The 24,796-nt window shown below is 35.7% G+C and overlaps 1 protein-coding gene across 4 annotated transcripts in view; it reads right to left on the bottom strand.

Annotated features, from left to right (window-relative positions):
- LOC128212349 (uncharacterized) overlaps positions 1-24,796 on the bottom strand; it is a 57,212-nt gene that overhangs the window by 29,161 nt on the left and 3,255 nt on the right. Inside the window, exons 1-3 of one of the 4 annotated variants that reach the window (XM_052917796.1) lie at positions 12,946-13,136; positions 5,111-6,235; positions 3,018-3,252 (exon numbers count right to left, since the gene is read on the bottom strand). In XM_052917796.1, coding sequence (XP_052773756.1) covers positions 3,018-3,252; positions 5,111-6,201 — 1,326 coding nt within the window. In that variant the 5' untranslated portion in view covers positions 6,202-6,235; positions 12,946-13,136. Of the gene's footprint in view, positions 1-3,017; positions 3,253-5,110; positions 6,236-8,694; positions 8,775-12,825; positions 13,137-24,796 lie in introns of those variants that run through there. The other 3 variants (XM_052917877.1, XM_052918025.1, XM_052917953.1) reach the window with 3 other exon arrangements.

Raw genomic sequence — 24,796 nt, 5'->3', positions numbered from 1 at the left:
CCCCCCCCCACACACACACACACACTAACAGCCCTGACACAGAATGATGTTTAAAACCAATGTCTCAATGTACACTATATTGCAAAATAAACTAAATGGGGCATAACTCTATGAACTCGTAAAATAATTTCACCAAAACTTGCTAATGGCTTTCACCACTAGGCTTGATATAAATCATTCCTGTGCGAGGGTTTCTATAGTGGGGTCTATATATATGCTAACCTGTATGAACAAAAGGGCCATAACTTATACAATGTGAAGAATTTACTGCCTGAACCCTGCTGAAGGCCTGAACCGCTAGGCTTGATATAAATCTCTTGTATAAAGTTTTACCAAGATGAAGCGCAAACAAGAATCTCTATGAAGATTATAACAAAGACCCATAACTCTGTGAAAAATAGTCCAACTAAACCATGCTACTTTGGTATTAATGCACCAGTCATTTGTAACCACGGCCCCCCCAGGTCAGGGGAATAGCGGGGACTTTGGCTTTCCGCTCAGCCAAGCCCGGGCGGGGACAAACTGCTCGTGAAACCCCCGCCAAATTCACCCGGCACTGCGGGGCCACCTGGAAGGTAAAAACACGACCCATTTCCCCAGCTATCCCCGGTATACCCCTGGACCTGGTGGGGCTGTGGTTACAATTGACTGGTGCATAATCAATTATGTGAAGCTTAATTTAAAACCAGTGTGTTTGAACATGAAGCCTGCACAAGACTATGTCGACAGACAAACAGACAGACAGACACATGGCAGGGCAGGGCAGGGCAGGGCAGGGCAGGGCAGGGCAGGGCAGGGCAGGGCAGGGCAGGGGAATAAACAAGTATACCCCTGCACCACTTTGCTGTATAATTATGTACAAATTAAGCCTTAACTAAGTTTTAAGTATATAACTATGACATATGAACAACAAAATTAAAGTACATACGGGAAATGCCCCAGTGACCCAGTTGACCTCAGCAAATATGAATAGCTAGCCTGAACACTGTGAGTCATTCATTTGTGAAAATACCATTGCAGTTTCCCTTATCGAGAATAGCTTGATGCAATACATGGAGGACAATTTTTTGAAAAGGACTATGAGTTTCTTAGACACTAAATAATCAGCTATATCATGTAACAGGAAGAGTAATTGTGATTTAATTTTCAAACGCATGCATTAGTGTCAAAATGTTATTCAAGATTAGTTTAACAAATTGTCAAAAGAGAAGCTTATATCATTATTAGGCATTTGTCAGATCTGTCATGCTTATTTTAATGAACAAAATGTAAAAAAAGATTAAAGCTATATGTTTGCTGCCATTATAGCGTAACAATAAGGAAGTGAGCAATACAAAAGACGACAGCTAGTGCACTCAAAAACATGGTGACTATTATGTGACAAGAAATTTTATAACACTGGGGTATTACAAGGAAGCGATATTCAATTCCAAGAATCAGACAAAATGGACCCTCCCACACACAGTCCCTTCAAATCTATTTAGGCCTAGAAAAGATGTTTTGGGTTACCCGATTCACTATATTTATTGACTGCTGATTCAGAAAAAGATATTGCCAAATTAGAAGTTATTGCCAAATTGCCAACTTGAAATAAATAAAAAAAAATACTTGCTAAAAAATTGAATGTACACCCCCCCCCCCCCCTCCACTGTTACCTACCAAACCATAACATAATGGGGGGCATATATTACCAGAAAACAAACCTTATTTAGGCCTAAGTAATGCACATCTGTCAATACCATGGACAAATACAGTATGCGTAAAAAACATTTTGGAAGATTTATGACTCATACTGGAGTTAATACCAAAATAAATCCAACCAATATTACTTCTAAATATAGGTTCAAATCAGCAGCCAGTATATTACATCGTGTTGGAGCTGGTATTGTGAAGATCTTGTTTGTTTTCCTAGAATTACACTGTTTTAAATAGTGTCTAGTATAATGGGGAAATAAGAATTTTGGAAAAATTTTATGGACACTTTTTGGCTATTTAAATGGAGGGAAATCACTGGTGACAAATACATTGTCTGCTTAAAAGGCCAATAGAAACTGAGTATTATGTACATTGCATTCATATCGGTTTAAAGCATATTCATGCTCTTTGGACTTCATATATCAATTTAGTAAAACATGTATTTCAAGATATTATTATTTAAAGACATTTTTTCCATTACACAAAGCTAAAAATATTATCAGGTAATAACCCATAACTGGGATTCCAATTATAAAAAGAAACAAGTTATATCTTTCAGTTTGAACAATGAAACAATGTGAAAACAAACAAGTATTAGATCATATCTTGATTTAAATAAAGTTGATGGGCCGCATTTTTACCTTCCAGGTGGCCCTGCAGTGCATGGTGAATGCAGTGGTTTATTCGCGCCAAAAAAAAAGCAGGGATTGGGCCTTACCTAGGGTCCCTGGGGTGCAGGGGTATTTGGCAGGGATTTCACCATTGAATGTGGAGCAGCACGAGGATTTTTTTTAACTGGGCTTGGCTGGGCCCAAAGTCAAAGTCCCTGCTATTCCCCTGACCAGGGTGGGGGAGGTCGTGGTTACAATTAACTGCTGCATTATATTCTATACATCACGGCTGCAAAACGTGGTAAGCTAGATATTCCTTACATAGCAGGGCATTTTCGTACCTTTTTAATTAGGACAAACGGCCAATTGTTCATGACGTTGTAAACAACATGATGATGACATTGTTGTACCGTCTTGTAGATGTGAAATATTTGATGATGTGAAGATACTACTGATGTGTAAGATGGAGCTGCATGAAAATATGTCATGTAGCAGCGCAAATATACGCTATTGTGGCCAGGTGAAAATCTGAAGGATTGTTTATTTTGTGTTTTCTTTTCATATTTTGCCCTCTGATTTGGCGCTTTTAATACAAATTGGTATTTATTCATATTTTCCCCCACAAAAATAAGAAATGGCAGAAATCGTGTGTCACCATGGCATATAGCTAAGTATTGTACTTCACAAAATGCTTAACATTTATATACCCACCGATCTATTGTCGAACAGGACATTGTCCTGGAGCTTCTCGGATCCAAGTTTGTTTGCTGAATGCCCCTCTTTCTCCAATGTATCGTTCCATTTCTCTGGTATGGGTGATACCACCAGTTTTTCACATTTCTCAGATGGGGGTGTCATGTAAGGCGAGTATTCGGTTTGTGGAGCCTGGTACTGGGGGTCAATTTCTGCACATTTCCTCTCTGTCTGATGTCCTTCACGAGTGAAACTGAAAAAGTAATACATTTCAAAATACTTGATTTAAAAGAAGGTACAAGGTTGACGTTTTTTTTTAACAAATTTCCAGACGTCTTTCTTGTCAATGTTCTTTTTCTTGGGACATGTGTAGCAAACAAAGAAATAAAGGCACTTGCAATTTCAGACCTCTTGATTTACCTTTTTATGGTTTTAAGTGCCTTTGCATGTACCCTAAATTTTGAGAAGCCAACAGAACGTACCAGGAGAAGGACACCTTTACAATTAAATCTGACTCTCAAACTAAAAAGATATCTATTTCATGAAGGAATGGTATAAACAAGCAATTTTTTAAGGAATGGTATAAACAAGCAATTTTTTGTTCAAATTATAATGGCATATTATGACAGTTCTGATGTAATAGCGGTCGTAAGTACTTAATTCAAGGAGTGTGATTAAACAAGGCAATAAAGTTGGAAAGGCAAACAGGACAAACAAGACCATGCTGTGGTGCCTGTAACAACATGCAACCTAGATAGGGGCAAAACAGATTTTTTTCTTTTTCTTTTATTTTATTGGGTACAAACAGGGCTTCATAAAATTTTAATTCTAAATCGGTGCGAGCCGGTACCCCCCCCCCCCCCCCCCCCCCACACACACACACCATGCTTATTGCCCACTAGTGGGATTTTAAAGATCAATTTAGACTAGACTGTAAAACGCTTTCATTTACTGAAGGGCCTTGAAACAATGAAAGTGTTGCTCCATCCCCCCACCCACCCCCCCAAAAAAACACAAAATCCGAGGCCGTTACCAGGTTCCAAAGATTGATTTTTAGAAATGACTTCTAAATTCTGTCACATTTGTCAATTCTAAATTTTCGTTAGTGGTGATTTACAGGGCAATATACCATTTATCATTGTTTAAATACTTGGGTTTTATCTCAGAGTTATGGAAGGGTGCAGCGCCCTGCACTTTTGGTAGCACACTTAGCCGTCATGGAAACCAGCATGGGCACCCTTTTATCTTCATAGAATGAAATTCTTAAGGTAGTCAACTATCTCACTACGTTTGATTGAAACTTAGCATAAACTTTTCATATGATTATAAATTTATACATGCTTACTTAACATGTTTTGCAGTTGAAACCTAATTTTACTACACTTAAACACAATTGAAAAATGGGTTGGGAGTTAAAGTGTCGGTCCGGAAACCAGAACCACAACATGGATTATGTTATGCCTACAAATCAGACACTGTTAAAGTGCTCATTTTTTATGCACTTAAGTAAATAAATATGGTTTGTTATGAAAAAATTAACCACAGGAAAACATTAATTATGTTTGTTCATCATGATCACTGAATTCTATATTTGTCTTTAATGCGCAGTTGAAATGTTTAGCTATTCATCATAAAAGGTAAACATGGGAGGATAATTGTGTCCGCTAATATGTTCACTCACAGGGACTGACTCTTATCTTGATCATAACAGTATAGAACGACATTGAGGCAATTATGTTTGTACCTGAAATTTATGCACTTCAGTTTAACAAATTGCGTCCTAGATTAACTAAAAATGAATCCATATTTTTAAACAAAACTTTGGTAAAATAACAAATCAACTATTTTTTAAAATAATTAACAATAATGAATGACAATAATGCGCGCAGTCATTAAGAATTTACATTTCAAGGTACATTGGTTAATGTTAACCGAGTTTGGGCCCATAGACAAAATATAATTATGAACACTAAGTCAGTTAATGTTTGATAATACACATTTACCAAATTTAAGTGATGGCCTGCAACTTTAAGCTTTGAGGGAACAGTCAAATATGAACATTATGTGTTTTATCATATTGGCACAAATACCTTCTAGGAAACATGACTCACCTCTCATCAGTCGGGCAACTCTTCCCTCTCATATTTTCCCTTATCTTTCTGTTGACAGCATCTTGGGACATGTAAGCAACATTTTCCCACATTTGAGTATCCCTGTCCCCACATCCCTTGTCATGATTTTCACTCTCCATGCCATGTTTCTCCATGTTGCTGACATTTTTCTCCTTCTTCAAACTACCTGTATCATCTTTCCCATGATCTGTGGAAAAGTGGAAGTATTGTTCGTACAAGGCTCTGTACTTTCTATCCTTCAATACCACATCAACATGTTCACTCTCTTCAGCCTCCTTGTTGCTATCCACATTGCTTTCCAGTACACCTTTTTCATCATGAAATTCTTCTGAAACATCTTTATCAGCGTCAAATTTCTCTGAATGTTTTAACTGTTCTTTTTCAGTTATTGTCTGAAAGGCTCTTTTCATCTTCCTGACATTTAATTGTTCCTTTATAGTTTTAGAAGAGTGCACATTGCTGGATAATGGCTCCATCTTGGATTTCAAAAATGGCATTGATTTTGACGTCCCCCCATTGTGGTTTTTGGATCCAACCTTGTTTTCACGCTGTCTCTTTCTATTTCTATCCACACAGGATGATGACCTTTTCCGGCCTTTCTTACATTGCTTTTCTGCAGTGTCCTTCATGTCTGTGTCAATAATGATAACTTCATTTACTCCATCCGAGTTGAAACCCACTCCAGTTGATATTCCTTCCACAGATTTCAGTTTTTTAGTCTTTCTTGCCTTAGTTGACACGTACAGCGACCTACATGTAGCTTTCTGCGGAACTGATATCAAATCTTTCACTTCAATCTGTCTATGAAAATTTCTACCATTTAGGGATCGAACACCCTGTTGACACCCATGTCTATTGTAACTTTTAAATCGCTGAAAGCTATGCTTCTTGTTCACTAAACCTTCTGGCAAATCATCCTCACCATCAACCGTTACTGAGTTTTGCCTGACCAATGATTCAAAAACACTAATCAAAGGGCCATCAAATGAAAAAGTGCGCTCTAATTCGGCTCTAACCTCATCTGTCCCTCCGTAATCAGAATCTCCGTCCTTTGCGCCGCTACTTTCCATTTTGACAATGTGGTACTTTACCCCATAAAATCAGCTGGAGAAAAAACATAAGGAAAATATTATATCACCTCCTTGTTATCTGAAATGTGTAAATCATACTCAATAAAACTGCGATAAAAGTTTAAGTCACTTGACTTTAAAAAGCACACTGCATACATGGGTACAATGAAAAAGAGATTATTTTGTAACACAAGTCGGTTGATATCCATTTTTCAACCCACTAGATAAGATATTTTTCACCTGAACAAAACATGGGTATATTTTTAAGGTATCATATGCAGAAATAAGCTTGTCACTTCATTAGACTACTGTATTTACATGATTCTATATTCTGATTCATTTTTACACAGTACAAATATGGGATCATATGAAGGGGCATTGCTTCCTAGGATGGTATTCAATACTGGTCTTACCGGTAATAATGGATCTAAGAATGCTGTAGCCAATCAAATTGTTCAATATAAATAACTGGCCTATACCGTGAATGGAGTCAATGATGTATGACCATAAGATTGACACAAGTGGCATACCGAATACCAAGTAACTACACCCCTGATATCTTATATGTACAACATTTCATCAAAAGAGCACTGTAGATTAAGTTCTTGCAGTTTGTGTTTTTGTCCTTTATTTTAACATAACTCAAATATGAAAAGGCCTTAATAATAGAGCAATCTTTCTTGTCCAAAAGAGTGTATCTAAAAAATTATAAACATTCTAATTTTTACATATCCTTTCCTATAGATAAAACTTTTTCAAACAATACCAAAAATAAAATTGCGTAATGAGGCATCAAAATTCACATACCAGATAATAGTGCAAGTATTGGTTTAATACCTTAAATTCTTTAAACTGATTTTCTACAGATGAGATAACATAGTACTGTACTCCTACACAGGGATATTTCAGAACAATGATTTTTCCCCCAATTAGCAAATCCTATTGAGGTCATGTTCAAATCAGTTCCTGATAAGGTGACTAGGTGCTTTAGAATTTCTATAATAATAACAAATACGACTTAAAAATTCACTGACACACCAAAAAACAATCAGGACAACACTCCTTGTGGTTATCCTTTCAGAATATTGATTTATTTCCCATGATAACACTTCCAGAATAATATATGTTTTCCCTTCTGAACCCTTCCAGAATAATATGACTTGTTTTTTCCTTCCAAACCCTTCCAGAATAATATGTGTTTTTCCCTTACTAACACATCCAGAATAATATTTTTTCCCATGATAACACTTCCAGAATAATATATGTTTTCCCTTCTGAACCCTTCCAGAATAATATGACTTGTTTTTTTCCTTCCAAACCCATCCAGAATAATATGTATATTTTCCCTTCTGAACACTTCCAGAATAATATGTGTTGTTTTTTTTCCTTCTGAACCCTTCTAGAATAATATGTGTTGTTTTTTTCCTTCTGAACCCTTCCAGAATAATATGTGTTGTTTTTTTCCTTCCGAAACCCTTCCAGAATGATCAGTCATCGAAATTAGACTGTTGTATGAACAAGCCCGAATTCTAATACTATTGCTAATGTAACGGTCCGCTGTAGGCGGCGGATGTTCGTTCATAATAATATTCCGTATAAAACGGAAGTACGTTCATACCGGATGTAAACTTGGTTGGTAATATGCAAATTAGCAAAGCCCGGGCTATGTGAGAATAGAGAAGTTAGTGTATATTAAGACCAGTGGACCCCTTCAGGGTCGAGCATGCTTTTCCCTAAAGGGATCTGTTGGTGTTTGTTTCATTACGCCAGAAAGCTTGGCTATCTGGTGTTTGTTTGTTTGACGGCGCACGTTACACTAGGCATCAAACTTGAACGCTTACAGGATAATATATATATGATTTCCCTTCTGAACCCTTCCAGAATAATATGTTTTTCCCTTCTGAACCCTTCCAGAATAATTTGTTTTCCCTTCTGAACCCTTCCAGAATGATGTTTTCCCTTATGAACCCTTCCAAAATGATGTTTTCCCTTCTGAACCCTTCCAGAATGATGTTTTCCCTTCTGAGCCCTTCAAGGATAATATGAGTTTACCGTTCTGAACCCTTCGAGAACAATATATGTCAACTCTTTCTGGATTATATGTGTTTTTTCCCTTCCGAACCCGTACGGAATAATACATGTTTTTCCCTTCCAGAATGATATCTTTATTCCTTCTGAACACATCCAGAATAATATGTTTTCCCTTCCAAAATAATAAAAAAAAAATTCCCTTCCAAACCCTTCCAGATTAATACATTTTTTCCCCTTCTAAATTGAACCCTTACTAAAAAATATATTTTTTATTGAAAAATGCTGAATAAATTTCAAACATACAGTAATTCATTTAAATATCAACAAATTATAAAGTTTTAGTTTATTTTAAAGTACATGCAACAAAAACAAATGTAAACATGTATTATTATTTAAACATATTGCATGGGTAATACTTTCCAACATGCAGTCCAACATATAATTATAAGAGAAAAAAATTACCTATACAATATATATCTAAGAATATGCCTGGACTAACCCTGTATTTGTGACAAAACAATCACAAGGCTGCACAACACTTCATCACATGGCCTCATATACAATCAGAAATACTTGGAAACCCACTTCACAGTGCATATACATCCTTAACTATCATGTGTAGGGGAACAAACTTATAAGTGATAATTGCTTTAATTAGCATAACAATGATTTATTAACTATCATGCTTTACAATATTATCAACAATTGAAAAGATAAAGCTTCCATATTCAATTCCTTTAACTGCACTTGACAGCAACATCTTTTTGTTACCAGCATCATAAATTATTAATAATAATATTAAAATAATGTAATGTGAAATTAAAAATAATACTATATTTGATAGGTGCTTTTTGGGGGGGTTCATGCATATACATTAATTCTCATTTCAGAGTGGTTATGAATCAGTGGGCAACTTTTTACCATGCAATAAGTACTGTGCGGATACACATCAACAATAATTACTTATACAGACACTCCTTTTAATGGGACTTAAGACCACACCAAATTGATATTTCGTTCCGCGGATTTACCGCTCCTATTTTTTGAAAATGTAAAAAAATTTTTTTTTTTTTTTTTTTTGTGCGCCCGCACATCCATTTTGATCGCCAAGAAGTCTTTCAGGTAATAATTAATTAAAAGGCTAAAAATAATCAAGTATAATTTTTCTACGCTAGTTTTCATGTTTTTGTAAAGGGAAGTTACCGATGCGTAGTGTTTTTATACTGTATATTGATCGGTTTAGCATGGGTTTCAATAAATTCAATCAAAATGGCGGCTTCCAGTATAAACAATGTGGCTCGAAGTTTGGAAATTAAATCTTATTTTTGACAATAAATGTTTTGTGCATTCTTGAAGTCATTGTTGATCATCTCATGCACTAAAGGCTCATTATTTAAAGCAATCATTATGCAATAAAGCATGTGTATCTGAGACTGGTAGTGATTATATTGCATAATTAGTGACTCGTACTATCAACTTAGTACTATTTTATCCAAGTCATAATACAAGGAATCAAAATTTACCTCGTTACGACGATGCTGAAGATGACATGTCAACTTAACTGGAACATGAGTCATTGTTTGGTCGAAATTGATGTACCAAGCTCATTTTGAACAAATTCTGATAAAACAACAGTTTTGAACAAATATCTTTTTTTTTACAAATAGCGATATAAACACTGGTCTGGATATACCTCAACATAAGTAAGCCTAAATTTATCACCATGCAGCATAATCCGGGATGGTAATGCACTTGTCAATTGTAACCAATGCCCCACCCCCACCCCTCGCACTTGTTCCAGGGGTATACCGGGGACAGCAGAGGCAATGGGCTGTGTTTTTACCTTTCAGGTGGCCCCGCACTCACTGTGCCTGGTGAATGTGGTTTTGTCTTCATATTGAAAATAGTCGGGAATGGGCCTCACATAGGTATTCGGGGTTGCGGGGCCATTTGGCAGGGATTTTACCAGCAGTGTGTCGCTGCAGGTCAGGTATTTTACCCGGGTTTTGAGAGACCGGAAGTCAAAGTCCCCGCTATTCCAGACTTAGGGGGGGGAGGGATATACAATTGGCTTGTGCATAAAAACATCTAAATAACAAAAAAAAATACTTTGAAAAATACCCTTGTTCTTTTTGTTTTAATAAGCACATGTCATTGCATTTCCTGTGATAATAAAAACAAAATTTAGTCTATGTTATATGCTATGGAGTCTGATGTTTGATGATGCCTGTGTAAGTGATCATTTTTTACAAATCCAAAATCAATTCTAAGTTATATCTAAATACAGTTACATATGATGTTAAACTGATTCAGGTAGATTTATATAAGTTGTTTCAAACTTTTTACTAAAAGCAAGTTATTTATTATTATGAATGGTCGTCATATTAAAGTATGTTTTAATTATATAAGAAATTAAATTTATCCATATAATGTTTGTACTAAACACGGATGAATAAATAGTATGTATTCAGACATTTTCCCAATGTCCATTAGAGCTTCAGTTCAAGATGGCATTAAAATGGGTTTAAGGGCAATTATTTTGAACAATCTTTCTTATTTATATTGAATATAAGGAAAAATATATTTTTCGCTCTTCGCTCGCTTCGGTTTTTATGAAAACTGACAATTTTTTTTTTTTTTTCGCTCACTCGCTCCAATTTTTTTTGGCAAAAATCCGAGGAACTAAACATTAATTTGGTGTGGCCTAAGGCAACAGATGATACCATTGCAAGAAAAAATGTGTATCTTTTGCAGTTTTGCATATTTTTTTAAATCAAAATATACTGGGGTTGTCTACCACATAAATTTAAAAATGGCGTCGGTGTATGTGTCTGTACAAATAATGTGACTTCCATATACCAAATATACACACCATAAACTGATAAACCATTATAAACTATTTTTGAATGGGTAAACTCAGCTGAGACAACAAAAAAATATTCCTTTTATCATGCGAAGTATATTATTGGCCTCATAATAGCTTGTATTGATAATTCTAGTCTTGTTGTGAGGAAATAATGTATTTGCCGATTTTGGGACCATCTGGTGTCTGGTCCCTTTAAGTCAATGAAAATATGATATGAACACCACAATCCTAATGATTGAAATCAGGCTTTATGCTCATGTATAAGGTCAATAAATTTGGTCATGGGTACAGCATCTATATATAACTTCTTGAACAAGAGATATCACAGGAATTAAGGCTTCCCCCAGTGTTAGCACTTCTTTGGATATTTTAAAACAGGGCTTCCCTGAATTCATAAGGCCTGAACACACGAAACAAAGTAAGCTCAGTCCTTATATATATTTACATGTTTACCAATTATCTATCATAATTAGAAGCAATTAAGTTAATCATATTTTACTGATCATTTTAATAAAGCATTAAAGCTGCACTCTCACAGATTAAACGTTTTGACAACTTTTTTATTTTTTGTCTTGGAACTAGCCAATGTATGCGAAAATCCATGGAAACCAGTTATATAAGACTGAAGACAAAAAATAGATCGCAGATTTTTATATTTAAGTTCAAAAATTTATGTGTTATGCATTTTCTTAAACCATTAGTAACAGTTTAAGCCATAAAACATTAATTTTCGAACAGAAATATGAAAAACTACAATCTGATTTTTTGTCAGCAATCTTATATCATTGGTTTGAAGATGTTTACGCAAAAATTTGCTCTTTCCAAGACAAAAAATAAAAAAGTTGCAAAAACGGTTAATCTGTGAGAGTGCAGCTTTAATAACGCTTTGCTAAAAATTGGATTTTTTCAGCAGTTTCCCATTGAAGTCTGTTCCATTGGTATAAATTATTAACTTTAATGAAAGAATTGAAGACATTCATACCAAAATCAGGTGATTCTTAGACAAAAACTAAAAAAATGTAAATAGTGTCAATCTGTGAGAGTGCAGCTTTAAGATGGAGCAAAAGCAGCCAGGGATGGAACCTTTCTCATGCACTCATTAAGATTTTACACAAATTGTCCTAACTAACAAGTCTAGAGCTAATGTAGGTTATGAAAAATTATCGCCATCATATAATAATTTGTAACAGAATAATCTGTAATTGTAATCTCATACACCATTGGTTAAACCATATCCGATGTTAATCCAATCAGAGAACAATACTGATATTTATACCCAATATGGTCATATTAACCCTGGCAGTGGCGTCTTTAGCACGGGGGAAAGGGCATAATATTTTTTATTGCGTATGACAACCTAATAAGATGTATAGAAGTATTCTTAAATATATGGTTGAAACGCGTCAACTATTTTATACTTTCAAAACCTCAGTGAAATAAATAAAATGAGTGGGTTTGATGATGGTTGTTCCCCCCCCCCAGTTATGAATTTCTGTACCCCTACACTGTACCCCCTTAAAATTAATGCAATATATCACATCAATAATTATATTCCTATTAAATCAACAAAGAAACAAAACATATTTGTATATAAATGAACAGATGCAAACAAACAAATTTTAAATCTTCATTTTTTTCAAAAGTAAAATAAATCACAATACCTCTATACAAACTAGTTTGTATTTTACAGATCTATATCAAAAAGTATTAGCAGATTTCATACATACCCATAAAGAACTAACAATTGAAATTAAACGCACTGGATTTTTATAAACTTGTATTTTATAAGACTGTTACTTAGACAAAATTTATGAGTTCCATATTTGTAGCAAAACGTCACCACTAACCAATCAAAAACTGGCAATCCAGCCCAAGTGAAAACACAGCACGTAAGTGTTGTCCAGGAAGCCAATTCCAGCTCACCAATCCCAAATTGTGCAATGGTTTCATGGAAATCGAGTACATGCCATTAAATTGATATCAATTATTATTGAATCCCATTATGATAATCAGATGTATATAATCACAAAACAAATGAATAAAACACCTGGCGATGTCTGTGTGTACTGAAGTAAACTATGAAGTTTTACCTGTGTCTATATTTGGCTCCTTATAATTATATTTGGGTCAAGGTTAGAGAATATTGGGTGTACAGACTGCTTATGGTTTAAAATGACTCACTGGTTCTTTGTGTAGCAGCTATCTTAACTTAAAATATGTCGCACTTGTGAAGAAAGAAATATAATGGTGAACAATCAAATTTTTATAAAATAATTTATTTTATATGAATGAATGAAAACAATTAGTATATATTGCTGTATATAGTTGTTTATCAAGAGTTTGTTAAATGCACTCATCTTTTTATAATGTTATAAAGAGTGCAAATCATTAATGATTAAGATAGTTAAAACTATGATACTGACCAATACTGACAATACTGACAGCTGGAACCCTTGAACAAATGTTGATTATACTCAAATAATGTCTGTGAAGTCCACGATTTGTAAGTGTTTCAACAAAATGTTTAAAGGTTAAATTATCCCTCAATTTATGTGAGACTTCGTGGGCAAGCAGTTTTGTTGTCAGTTCACTAATATTTTCATTTTTTCTGAAATTTCAATATATCAAATTAAAAATTAGAATGAATTAATAGTCTGGGTTCCTGGAAAGGCAGAAAAATGTGAAAAATAAGGAAATTTACTGCACCCCTCTGCTAAACAAAATAATTTGGTATCAAATTGTAGGTTAAAGTCTGTAGATTATGAAAAGTGCGTTTGGCCACTTGGCGGCTCTTGCGAAAAGAAAATATCCAAGATGGCGACCAAGATGGCCGCCATTAATTGCCATTTCAGTAAAAATACTATGTTCGAATATAGCTATTTTCATTAAATAAATAAGAAAAAATATTCACATGGATATTACTTTTCTCATAATGTACTTCAAATTGACATATAACCTTAAATAAGTCAAGGTCATTGTCAAGGTCATTTTCAAGGTCAAAGTATAAATAATGCTCTAAAATTCTATTTTTCCTGTTCACTTTTCTTCTTTTTTAATTTATTTATGTTAAGTGTGTGTCAAAAAGTGCTGGCAGAATTGTAAATTGTATGTTCCTTCATTTAAAACAATATTTTAGGATATAGCTTCTATATTTTTTGAAAACACCAAGGGTTCATACTATAAAAGCATGCCAAAGGTGGTCGCAAGATTGCTATTGCTGTAAGAGTCTTATAGCAAACTGTGCTAGTGTTACTCTGAAAGTCTAATTGCATGGCTTGTATCTATTAAATTGTATGCTTTATGTTGACATATCCATCTGACCTCTCCCATGTCAAGTTTAAGCTTATTTCAGCCATTTCAAGGTCATGGTCATTTCAAGGTCAAGATATGCAAAATAACTCAAAATATGTTTTTTTTCTATATACTTTTTTCCATTTTCATTTTAATATACATTTAGTATGTGTCTAAAGGCGTAGACAGAATTGTAAATTATATGTTCCCTCATTTAAAACAATTGTTTAGGGTATAGCTTTTTTATTTTTTGAAACCGCCACCGCCAAGGATCATACCGTTAGAGTGTGCCAATTAAAGGTGATCGCAAGATTGTTATTGCTGAACGAGTCTTATGGCAAGTTGTGCTAGTGTAACAGTCACTTAATATGTATATCTTAATTCATGGCATGTATCAATTTCATACTGTGCTTCATGTTGACATACTTATCTGATTGCTTCAAGGTCAAGGTCAGTTCAAGGTCAAAATATATTGAAACACAAACAGTTGAGAATATTGTTATTTTCGCCTTTTTATGTTTTAAATTTTGTTAATTAATTCGTGCTTGCAGAAAAGTAATTGATAGTTTTCTCTATTTTGATCTCTGTTCAGTTACTTTTAAGTGAAATGTTTTAAAGATGATATGGAGACAACTAGGTGTCGTCCTAGTACATGTTACCCAAGGCAGTTACAACAATTTTTTGATTCCAAGAGATTTCATTATTAGTACATTGTAACTGTTTCATTTTTAAACATATATGCATACGAATAGATGTTAACTATTTTATAAAGTAGTTCACATTGAAATACAAAATTAAGCTTTTCAAAATCAAAGTCAAACTCATTTGAATGTCATTTGAATGTCAAAATGCAAATATGTTCAATATCGACGGACACTTTTTTCTCAAAAATGAGGACTTGGAACCCGGACTATAATAACTATAATATTAGTGATTTCAATTGCATTACCGTGAAAATATTGGTCTAAAAACATGAGAGAGTTCTAAAAACCCAACTCTCAAATTAGGCCAGTATAAGTACCCGTATCAATATTTGCAAATGAAGATACTATATATAGAAATAATAAACAGACTTCTTGAAAGCTTGTTTTCCATTCTACCATAGCAAAAACACTCCTAAATAATAACAGCCAAAACTACAAATATATTAATCTTGACAAACTTCAATAATGGATAAAAATCTGCAACAATTATAAAATTTGCTTAGATATCTTACACAAAACATACAGAGAATATCTGCCTACCAAGATTTCATGGAAATGGTCCTGGATCACAGATCGAAAGTACCTGGGGGATTGGATCACAAATCACCATCAATGCAGACAAAATATTTTGTTAGTATTTTTCGATATGTCACTTTTTTTATCATTATGTATTTATAAAATTATTTCATGTCTTGTACTGTGTTTGAGAGTGTTTACTTTGTGTAACCTGGTATACCATTATAAGTATCTTCCATGGCCGAGAGTGTAAGATAGATTCATTCTGACCCGAGCATAGTATGTTTTGCGGAAACGAGGTTTACCGAGTTTCCGCAAAACACCCTGCGCGAGGGTCGGGATGAACCTATCTTACACACGTGACTATGGTAGATGCTTTTTCTCCCACCTCAGTTAAACAAAATTAAGTAAAAATGAATTTTTTACTGGAACTCTTTTGTGCTTAATGAAAATAATTGCGTATAGATATGCGATAATCGTGGTTGTCATGGATATGCGCGCAGTGATTCAGATTATGTTAATAGTCAAACCGGTCTTTAAATAGTTCTAAAGAGAGTAAAGCACTATTTCTTAAAAGGTGCTTGAAAACTGTAACTAAACTTTTGTTAAAAACAAAACAGCTAAAAAAATAATCACACTTTAAAACAATAATATAGAATACAGTCGAAACTCTTTGGCTCAATATTCTAGGGACCAGCCAAAATACTTCTGAGCCTCAAGAATATCGAGCCGAGCGGGATTGCCTACTGAATGTGTATTTTTCTTTGATACGTTGAAGAACGGCTTGTTTACCTCGTTTGTTATTTGCTACGTTATCTCCGCAAGAGAAGAGTATTTATCAGACATGGTTATTGTACAGTTTGCATCATGACGCTTTCGATACTTTGAAAATATCATTTGATTTTTTAAATTTATTTATGCAATAAAAATCAAACTAAAAACACATCTATGCAAAAACAATAAACAAGCAATCTGTATACAGTGAGTAACACATAAGCATATCTTATAGGTTGCACCGGGTCCTTCTTTAGATTGCTCAGAATTTGACATTTGTATGAATTCTTCCATTTGGAAAAACATTCAGGGCAATAATTTTATGTTAATGACACCTAATATCAAAATGCTTTTGAGATTTACACATATAAAAACTAATGACATAATTTTGACGTTTGTACTCGAGCCAATTAAAGTCTGAAATTAAAGGGATGGCATGTTTGCTCAAACTGTTAAACCATTTCAATTTCATAATAATTATGATACCAATCAAGCAAATCTAATTGATTATCGCCATGTGCTAAATGAAGCCAAGCAAACAAATCAAGGTGTGAAATTCTTACCTGAGCCCACGAAAATGACATTGAGCCAAGATACAAAACAAAGTGTGAAATTCTGACTAGGGACCACAAAAATCATATCAAGCATAGAGAAATATCAACCCTCAAGATATCGAGCCATCCGAGCAAATTTTATTTGAACATGTAGTTAAAAAATCCTTCCTTTTAATCCGGCTCGAGCCAAGGAGGATATCAAGGAATTCAATTACAGAACCACAAGTTTCGACTGTACATGGCTACCTTATAAACATGTCTTAGCTAGACCACAAAAATGAAAGAAAACCAGACAAATTAACAAATAATTCTTAAAACAAGAGCTACTGCATTCTGAATTCTATTCACCTAATGATAGGAGAATACTTTTCCGACATATCTTGATGTTTTTGGTGAGTTTGGGTTTTCTGCATTTAACAAAGGTTATCCCTTCCAACCACTGTTAGAACATTGATATGGGAGAAATGGCAATGTTAAACAAATGTTGATGACCAAAGAAATGAAACTTTCCACCAGTTTTGTAAAAAAATACTTTACCAGAAAACAAAAGCTGAAAAATCTCGACATTGTAAAATCAAACACTGTTCTCTAACAAACTTGCAACACCAAAGTAAGGACATCACAATTTCCCTTTATTAGTTTATATACTTAATTATTAATATTGGAAACCCACCAGGAAATAAATAAAAGAGCCGCTTCATTATTGTACCAGAGGTTAAACCGGGTTTGCTTGTAAGCTGTAGCTAAACGTCCCAGTTCAAGACAGTCAGACAGGGTTTTATTTTCTTATTTAAGGATTACCTCATAAAATGTTGATACAGTTCATCAAGCTGAAACAAGTCCATTGACATCAAAAACTATTTTTTAATAGTTACTGGTACGGGTCATGACAGTTTGTTATTTCATAAAAGCACTTCAACACCATAATAGTTTAACTCTGATTATATGGTTCCAATATCCTCCTGAATTATCTATATATTAATATAGGTTTCTTTGTTCTAAGTACAACGGCGCCTTCATAAGTTAACATGTACGTAATCATGACAGATGACATTATTAAAAGCAGTATGACATCATGTTTAAACATAGTCAGCAAGGAGGAAATAGAGGTTTACCTAATTCACAACCAAATCTATTGCTGCTGCTGCTGCTGCTACTACTACTAATAATAATAAAAATAGTAATAAAAATAATAATAAAAATTATAACCATGGCTTTTAAAAAAGACAATTTGCTGGTCTGGGCCGATTTTGATCTTGCAGGACAAATGGCTTTAAAGCTGCAACCTCACAGATATACCATTTTTACAACTTTGTAATTTTTTGTCTTGGAATGAGCAAATTTTGCGTAAATATCTGCAAACCAATCATATAAGATTGCTGACAAAAAATCAAATCATAGATTTTCATATTTCCATTCAAAAAATATTTTTTTATGGCTTAAACCTATATAAAGCACATAGGCAAATAGTCAGATTACGCCTCCCAGTCAATAGCCAACTTACTGATAAGCAGTCCTTATCTGTATAGGCCCTTTTTAGCAGTTATGAAAAAGTGAGAATATAACAGCAGATAATACATTTTTTTCAGATAATTAAATTATCTAATAAATGGTGTCAATGATGAAATATTAAACTATTTCGTTTCATCTGTAAATGCATTTCGAAGACTAGTTACATTACTTTGAAATGTTATAATTTCATTCAATCAAGGGTTTAAAAGACGCTGGGATCGATTTAAATTTTATTTCCCCCATTATAAAAAAGACCCATCTGGATTAAAAAGCCGACTATTGATGTCCTAGTGTATAACACACAGAAATATGGCAGGAATTATCCTGTGTCATCCAGCAGATTGATCAAGTTCCAGGTGTCTGTTTTACTTTATGACCCCCTCATCAAAAAATTTACATAAAGAAAGCCAAGACTGATATTTCCAGTATGAATAAAACATCTTGATCATCCAGGCGCTTGCAAATTTGGCAGAAGACAATTGTTGTTTACCTGACCTATTTTACGGCTGAAACCAATTGCTGGACATGTATCAGCTTCACAGTGAATGTATTCATTGTTTTCTCAGCTACATATTATTTCTATAGTTTTAAATCAAAATAATTAATATGATCTTAAAATAATTATAATCTTTATTTGTTTTAATGCTTAAGTAATCTCACAAAATATATTTGATGATTTACGCATTAATGAATTTGGGGAATTTCCATTATCCGCCTCGTGGTGTTTGACGTCACAATGGAATATCACACCTATGATTGGCAGTATAAATAATTTCCAAGGAAAATTCAATACCCATAATACTTAGCTTTACTTTTATTAACATCCAGATGCAAAATTGAAATATTAAAATGACCCTTTTGAAATGAGGGCGATGCGTTTACATCCAGTAGTCGATAGACTAGGCCATATGCCTATATACATGCGCTAATGGGCAATGTCGGCAAATGATTATAATAATGCATAAAACATCAATTTTTCAATTTAAATATAATAATATGTGACAAACTGCACAAATTGCTATGTTCACTTGTCGGGGTTCAAACCCAAAACCCCTCGCTCTGCAGACGGACACTCTACCACGTCCCTATAAAAGCTAGCTCTACAGCCAGGTATAAGTGCCGCTATATAGTATCTACACATCGTATACCCGGTTACACTGGGGCTCGTCTGGGATGGCCGGCAGGTTGATAAGGAGCTGTCCCTATATATACCTAAGTCCAAATCCCCCCATGCTTCTAGCCAACAGCAATCCCTTCCAGTTCTAAGCACCCCAACTTTGATAAGAAGCTTTCTGACTTAGAGCAGCGGCTCAATTCCCAGATCTCTTCTGTCCAGTCTAGCGTTGATAAAAAGTTTTCCACTATTTTACAGCGCCTAGACACTCTCACACTTCCGCCTGATGTTAGTGTACCCCCACCCAAATACATTCTCCTTGTTACCCCCTTCCCAGGCCACACCTCCAGAGACCGCATGGTTACTGCCCTCCAACACCTCATGTATACTCAGGTGGTAACCGTGGTTCTCGGCGTAGTAGAGGTGGTGGCCGCCATTCTTCTTTTGGTCAGTCCCCTAGTCATCCAAACTTTTAGCCGCCCTTGCTAGTGGCCACCCACGGGTTGGCCCTGTTTCTGGCCAGTCTGTTAGTGTTTCTGATCTTGTTGGTGCGTCCAATACGTCCAATGTTGTCATCGATTCAGATCCTGCTATAGGTCTGATAGATAGTGGTTCCATGGTCACTACTATTAGTGATGTAACCCTCTTTAAGTCTTTGCCTAGTAAGCCTCCTTTGAAGGAATTGTCTGATTTGAATATTGACATGAATGTTACTGTTGCCAATGGTAACATACTTGACATTTTTGGCTATATTGAAATCACTTTGGCTGTTCCTGCTTTGAATTTTGAACTTGATATTCCAGCACTTGTATTTCCTGACAGTGGCAGTCATCTGGTGATTGTGGGCACCAATATTATTAGACGTTCTTGGCAATCGGCTTTTGATGCCCTAGTCTGTGAACCTATTACAGTAAAGTCTACTAATGAGCATACTGTAGAACTAGGTCCTTATGAGTCTGTTACGCTTAACGAAATTGCCAGAGGTCTTAAACATATTGTTCAGAAGATTGTTACTGAGAACGTTTCTTCTGATAGCCCATATCTTGTTAGACCCCATATTTTGACGGCCCCTCACCATGGTAATTATGTCAAGGTCCCTGTAAGGTTGTGCAACATGACCACCAAACCTGTCCTCATCCGCCCAAAGATGGACATATGTGTTGTAGACGAGGTCAAGGTCGTTGACAATCTTGCTTCTTTACTTCCTTCTTCCTCTTCTTTAAGTCTTGATCCAGTTGACGATCTTGGTGTAAAAATTGACATCGATAACTTGTCACTAGATCAGATTCTCCTGATTCGCATAGTACTGGTTAATTGGCGTCATATATCTTTTCTACAGGCTCTACTGATCTTGGTTGTTCCAATATCGTCAAACATAAGATAGTTCTTACCAATGACACGCCCTTTATGGCTTTAAGCAACCAATTACCGCAAGATTCCACCAGGAATGTATGAGGAGGTACGCCAGCATCTTAAAGATATGCTTGACTGTGGTGTGATTCGCGAAAAGTGATAGCCCTTACTCCTCTAATGTAGTTCTTGTGCGAAAGAAAGACGGCTCATTGTGTTTTTGTCTGGATTTCCGTATGTTGAATTCCAGGACACGTAAGGACACCTATATACTGCCAAGGTTTGATGATACTGTCGACATCTTGGTAGGTTCTTCTCCAAACTAGACTTACGCTCAGGTTACTGGCAAGTCAAAATGGAAGAAGAAGACAAGCACAAGACCGCATTTTCTGTTGGCAATCTTGGCTTCTTTGAGTACAACCGAATGCCTTTCGGTCTAACAAACAGTAACGCTACATTTCAGCATCTTATGGAGAAATGTATGGGCGATTTAAACCTTAAAGAATGTCTTGTTTTCATTGTATCCAAGAACATTTGTCCTGTCTCTAATCTGTTTTTCAACATCTCCATTCTCATGGTCTTAAACTTAAAGGCTCAAAATGTGAGTTCTTTAAGTCGTCAGTTACCTACCTTGGCCATGTTATCTCGGCCGATGGGATTTCCACTGACCCGGGCAAGACCTCTGCAATTTCCGATTGGCCCATCCCTGAGAATGTCCAAGAGTTGCGTACCGTATTTTCTCGACTATAAGGCGATTCGCTTATAAGACGGCCCCCTAACTTTGCCCATGAAATCTGGTGCTTTTTGTTTCGACTCGCTTATAAGACGGGGTCAATTTTTAAGCAAATCTAAAATGCTAAAATTCTTCCTAATGTGTAAAAATGTTCAAGCTCAACGGACAATTATCGACTTTCGCGGTAACTGTTTTTGTTTTACTCAAAGAAAATGGCAGTCAACTGTGAGCTCTCTATTTGGAGGTAGGTTAAAAATGAGTACATAAGTTTGCAGGACAGGTCGTTACTTATCGGAATTGTAATAATTAATCAATAACAACATATGTTTGTTTTAGTTTTTTTTATTGAAGACACCAATGAAGTTCTTCGGCAAAATAAATGGCTTCAATAACATAACTGCAAAAAGCCGAGGCATGAATAGGTGTTTGTTTAGCAATAATGCTTTAGGCAATATTGTCCCTTGATTGGCGACGAACATAAAGGATTCATATTCGCATTGTCATTTGTTTGCTTAATCAAATTGACAGTTAGGTACCTACATCATATTAATATTTTAATATTTTATCGACTTGCTTATAAGACAGGTCCCCGAATTCCCCAGCCCCATGGTCCTGGTCCAGCAACATTCTTTTGCGAGCCAAGGTCTTCGGGCAGGTGAGCGGAATTACCCCGCTCATAGGCTCGAATTCCTCCTCAAATGAGCTGTCACCGACAAGTTCCACAACTACTTGTTCGGTAACACCTTCACTGTTTTCACGGGCAACAATTCATTCACTCCTGTTTTGTCATCTGCGAAGCTTGACACAACAGGTCACCGCTGGGTGGAGGAAGAGTTGTCTCGAGAAGTTTGTTGTCTACTCCGTGATCTTTCATCTCTTTCTCTTGATAAATTTAATGGTATCCTTTATAGAACCGCTACCGTGGATGGTGAGCAGGTCTGTCAGTTAATTGTTCCTGCTGCTTACAGGTCGGTTGCTTTTTCTGGTATCCACCATGATGTCAGCCATCCTGCCAGCGACAAGACTCTATGGCTCGCCCGCCAACGCTTCTTTCGGACGGGTAAGGAATCCTTTATTAAGGATCATGTTTCCTCCTGTCTTTCTTGTGTCTGTAGGAAGAAGCCTGTGGTACCGCGCGCAGAATTCGTACCCATCAGCACCACGCGACCGATGCAGCTCGTCTGCATGGACTTCTTGAAGCTTGAGAGGTCCAAGAATGGGTACAAGGATGTCCTTGTCATAACGGACCACTTCACCCGTTATGCTAAGGCCATTCCGAATCACAACCAAATGGCGACTACCACAGCCAAGGCCCTTTATGAGAACTTTATAGTTCACTACAGTTTTCCCGAGCAGTTACACTCGGATCAGGGTTGTAACTTTGAGTCCAAGGTAATAAAAGAGTTGCGTAAGATAGCGAATGTCCGCAGAACTCGCACTACCCCTTTAATCACCCCATGGGCAACCCTTCTGCAGAGTGTTTTAACCGCACTGTTTTACAAATGCTTGGCACATTGAACAACGATCATAAGGCCAACTGGAAAGATTACCTTCCAGCCCTTGTGCAAGAGTACAATGCGACTAAGAGCTCTTCTGCTGGTTTCTCTCCTCACTTCCTTATGTTCACTTTCATGGGCACCAGTCCGGGTAATCTTGCAGACTCCAATCATTACAGTTACGCTGCAAGACTACAGAAGCGCATGCAGTATGCCTACAAGGTTGCCAGAGAGGCTGTGCAGAAATGAGCCGGCCAAAACAAGACCAACTATGAACGCCGTATTCACGAGAACAAGCTGGTTGTTGGCGATTATTGTTCTGGTCAGAAACGTCAATCTTCAGGGTAGGCAGAAGCTCGCCATCAGATGGGAACGTAGCCCTTACGTTATTGTAGACGTTCTGTATGATGGTCAGCCGGTATACAAGGTTCGCCAACAAACCTGTTAGAATATGCTTCTCCCTTTTCAGACAAGCCTGGTAAGTTTATTACTCATATTTCTTAGAATTGTTTATGTATTAAACCGCAAAGTCTCCCTTGATATATTCACCGATCACTGTTCATTGTCATTGTATATTGTGTTATTAGTAATAAGATTAGCATATACTTTAATGTTTTATTATATGTTTTAGGTTTCATTCCACAACGTTATAAAGAAATATTCGAACTCCGAAGTTGAGTGGTTTCATCGTTGTATCCACCCACTACATAATTATGCGATCTAATTTTTTGTCAGCAGTCTTATATAACTGGTTTCCATGGATGTTTGCAAAAATTGGTTCGTTCCAAGACAAAAAATAAAAAAGGTTGTCAAAACGTTCAATCTGTGAGTGTGCAGCTTTAAAATCATTCTAAAATTAGTTCATTTCTTTCAATTTCCTTCCGGAACAGCCAAGTCAGTAAATAATGTTGAAAATTTTATACATGTAGTTCAACAGAGTTTGTCAGTCACTCCTCTGCAAATACCAGAGGACATCCTTGAGGGCGATAAACACAATAAGTGAATAACACATAACAGTCTGTGTTATTCAATTCACTGTTATTACATCAAAGAGGTGTTGAATATGTCATCTTTTTCTCATATAAACAATTGTCACACTTTTTTTACGAAGAGTAATTTTCTATAAGGATGTTATTGTAAATCAGCGAAAGCCATAAAATTCCAAATAATTAACCAGGTGTGCCCTAATTCTACAGGATCTCAACAGTGACAAGCTTGATTAACTGCAGATTGACAGGTGTGTGAGCCACTTACGTCATCATAAGAAAATATTATATAAAAAAAAATTGTTGTTGCCCATTTTAATAATATTAGGCAGAATAAATGGCTCCTTGATGACCATGCCCTAGCTAAACACTGTGAAATCAATAGTTTGCTGCATATTGGACAAAAGTGTAGCAAATAATACTCCCAGACTGAGACATGTGAACCTCTGGCAATGTCAGAGAGGTAAATGTCAAGAAACTATTTTCTACTTTTGTTTTGTAATAATGTTAGACATATATGTTGTTGGTGACTATTTAATTGATAAAAAGTGCCTCTGATGTGATTTATCATGATCCAGCATGGGTCTCAAAGCAATTAGATAGGGCTGGTAAAAAAGTGGTAGAATTTCTTCATCTCTTGCAGTCTGGTTACAAGCCAAACGTAATAC

The sequence above is a fragment of the Mya arenaria genome, chromosome 1 (assembly GCF_026914265.1).
Source record: "Mya arenaria isolate MELC-2E11 chromosome 1, ASM2691426v1".
NCBI classification, from domain to species: domain Eukaryota; kingdom Metazoa; phylum Mollusca; class Bivalvia; order Myida; family Myidae; genus Mya; species Mya arenaria.
This window is presented reverse-complemented; position numbering and strand designations above follow the sequence as displayed.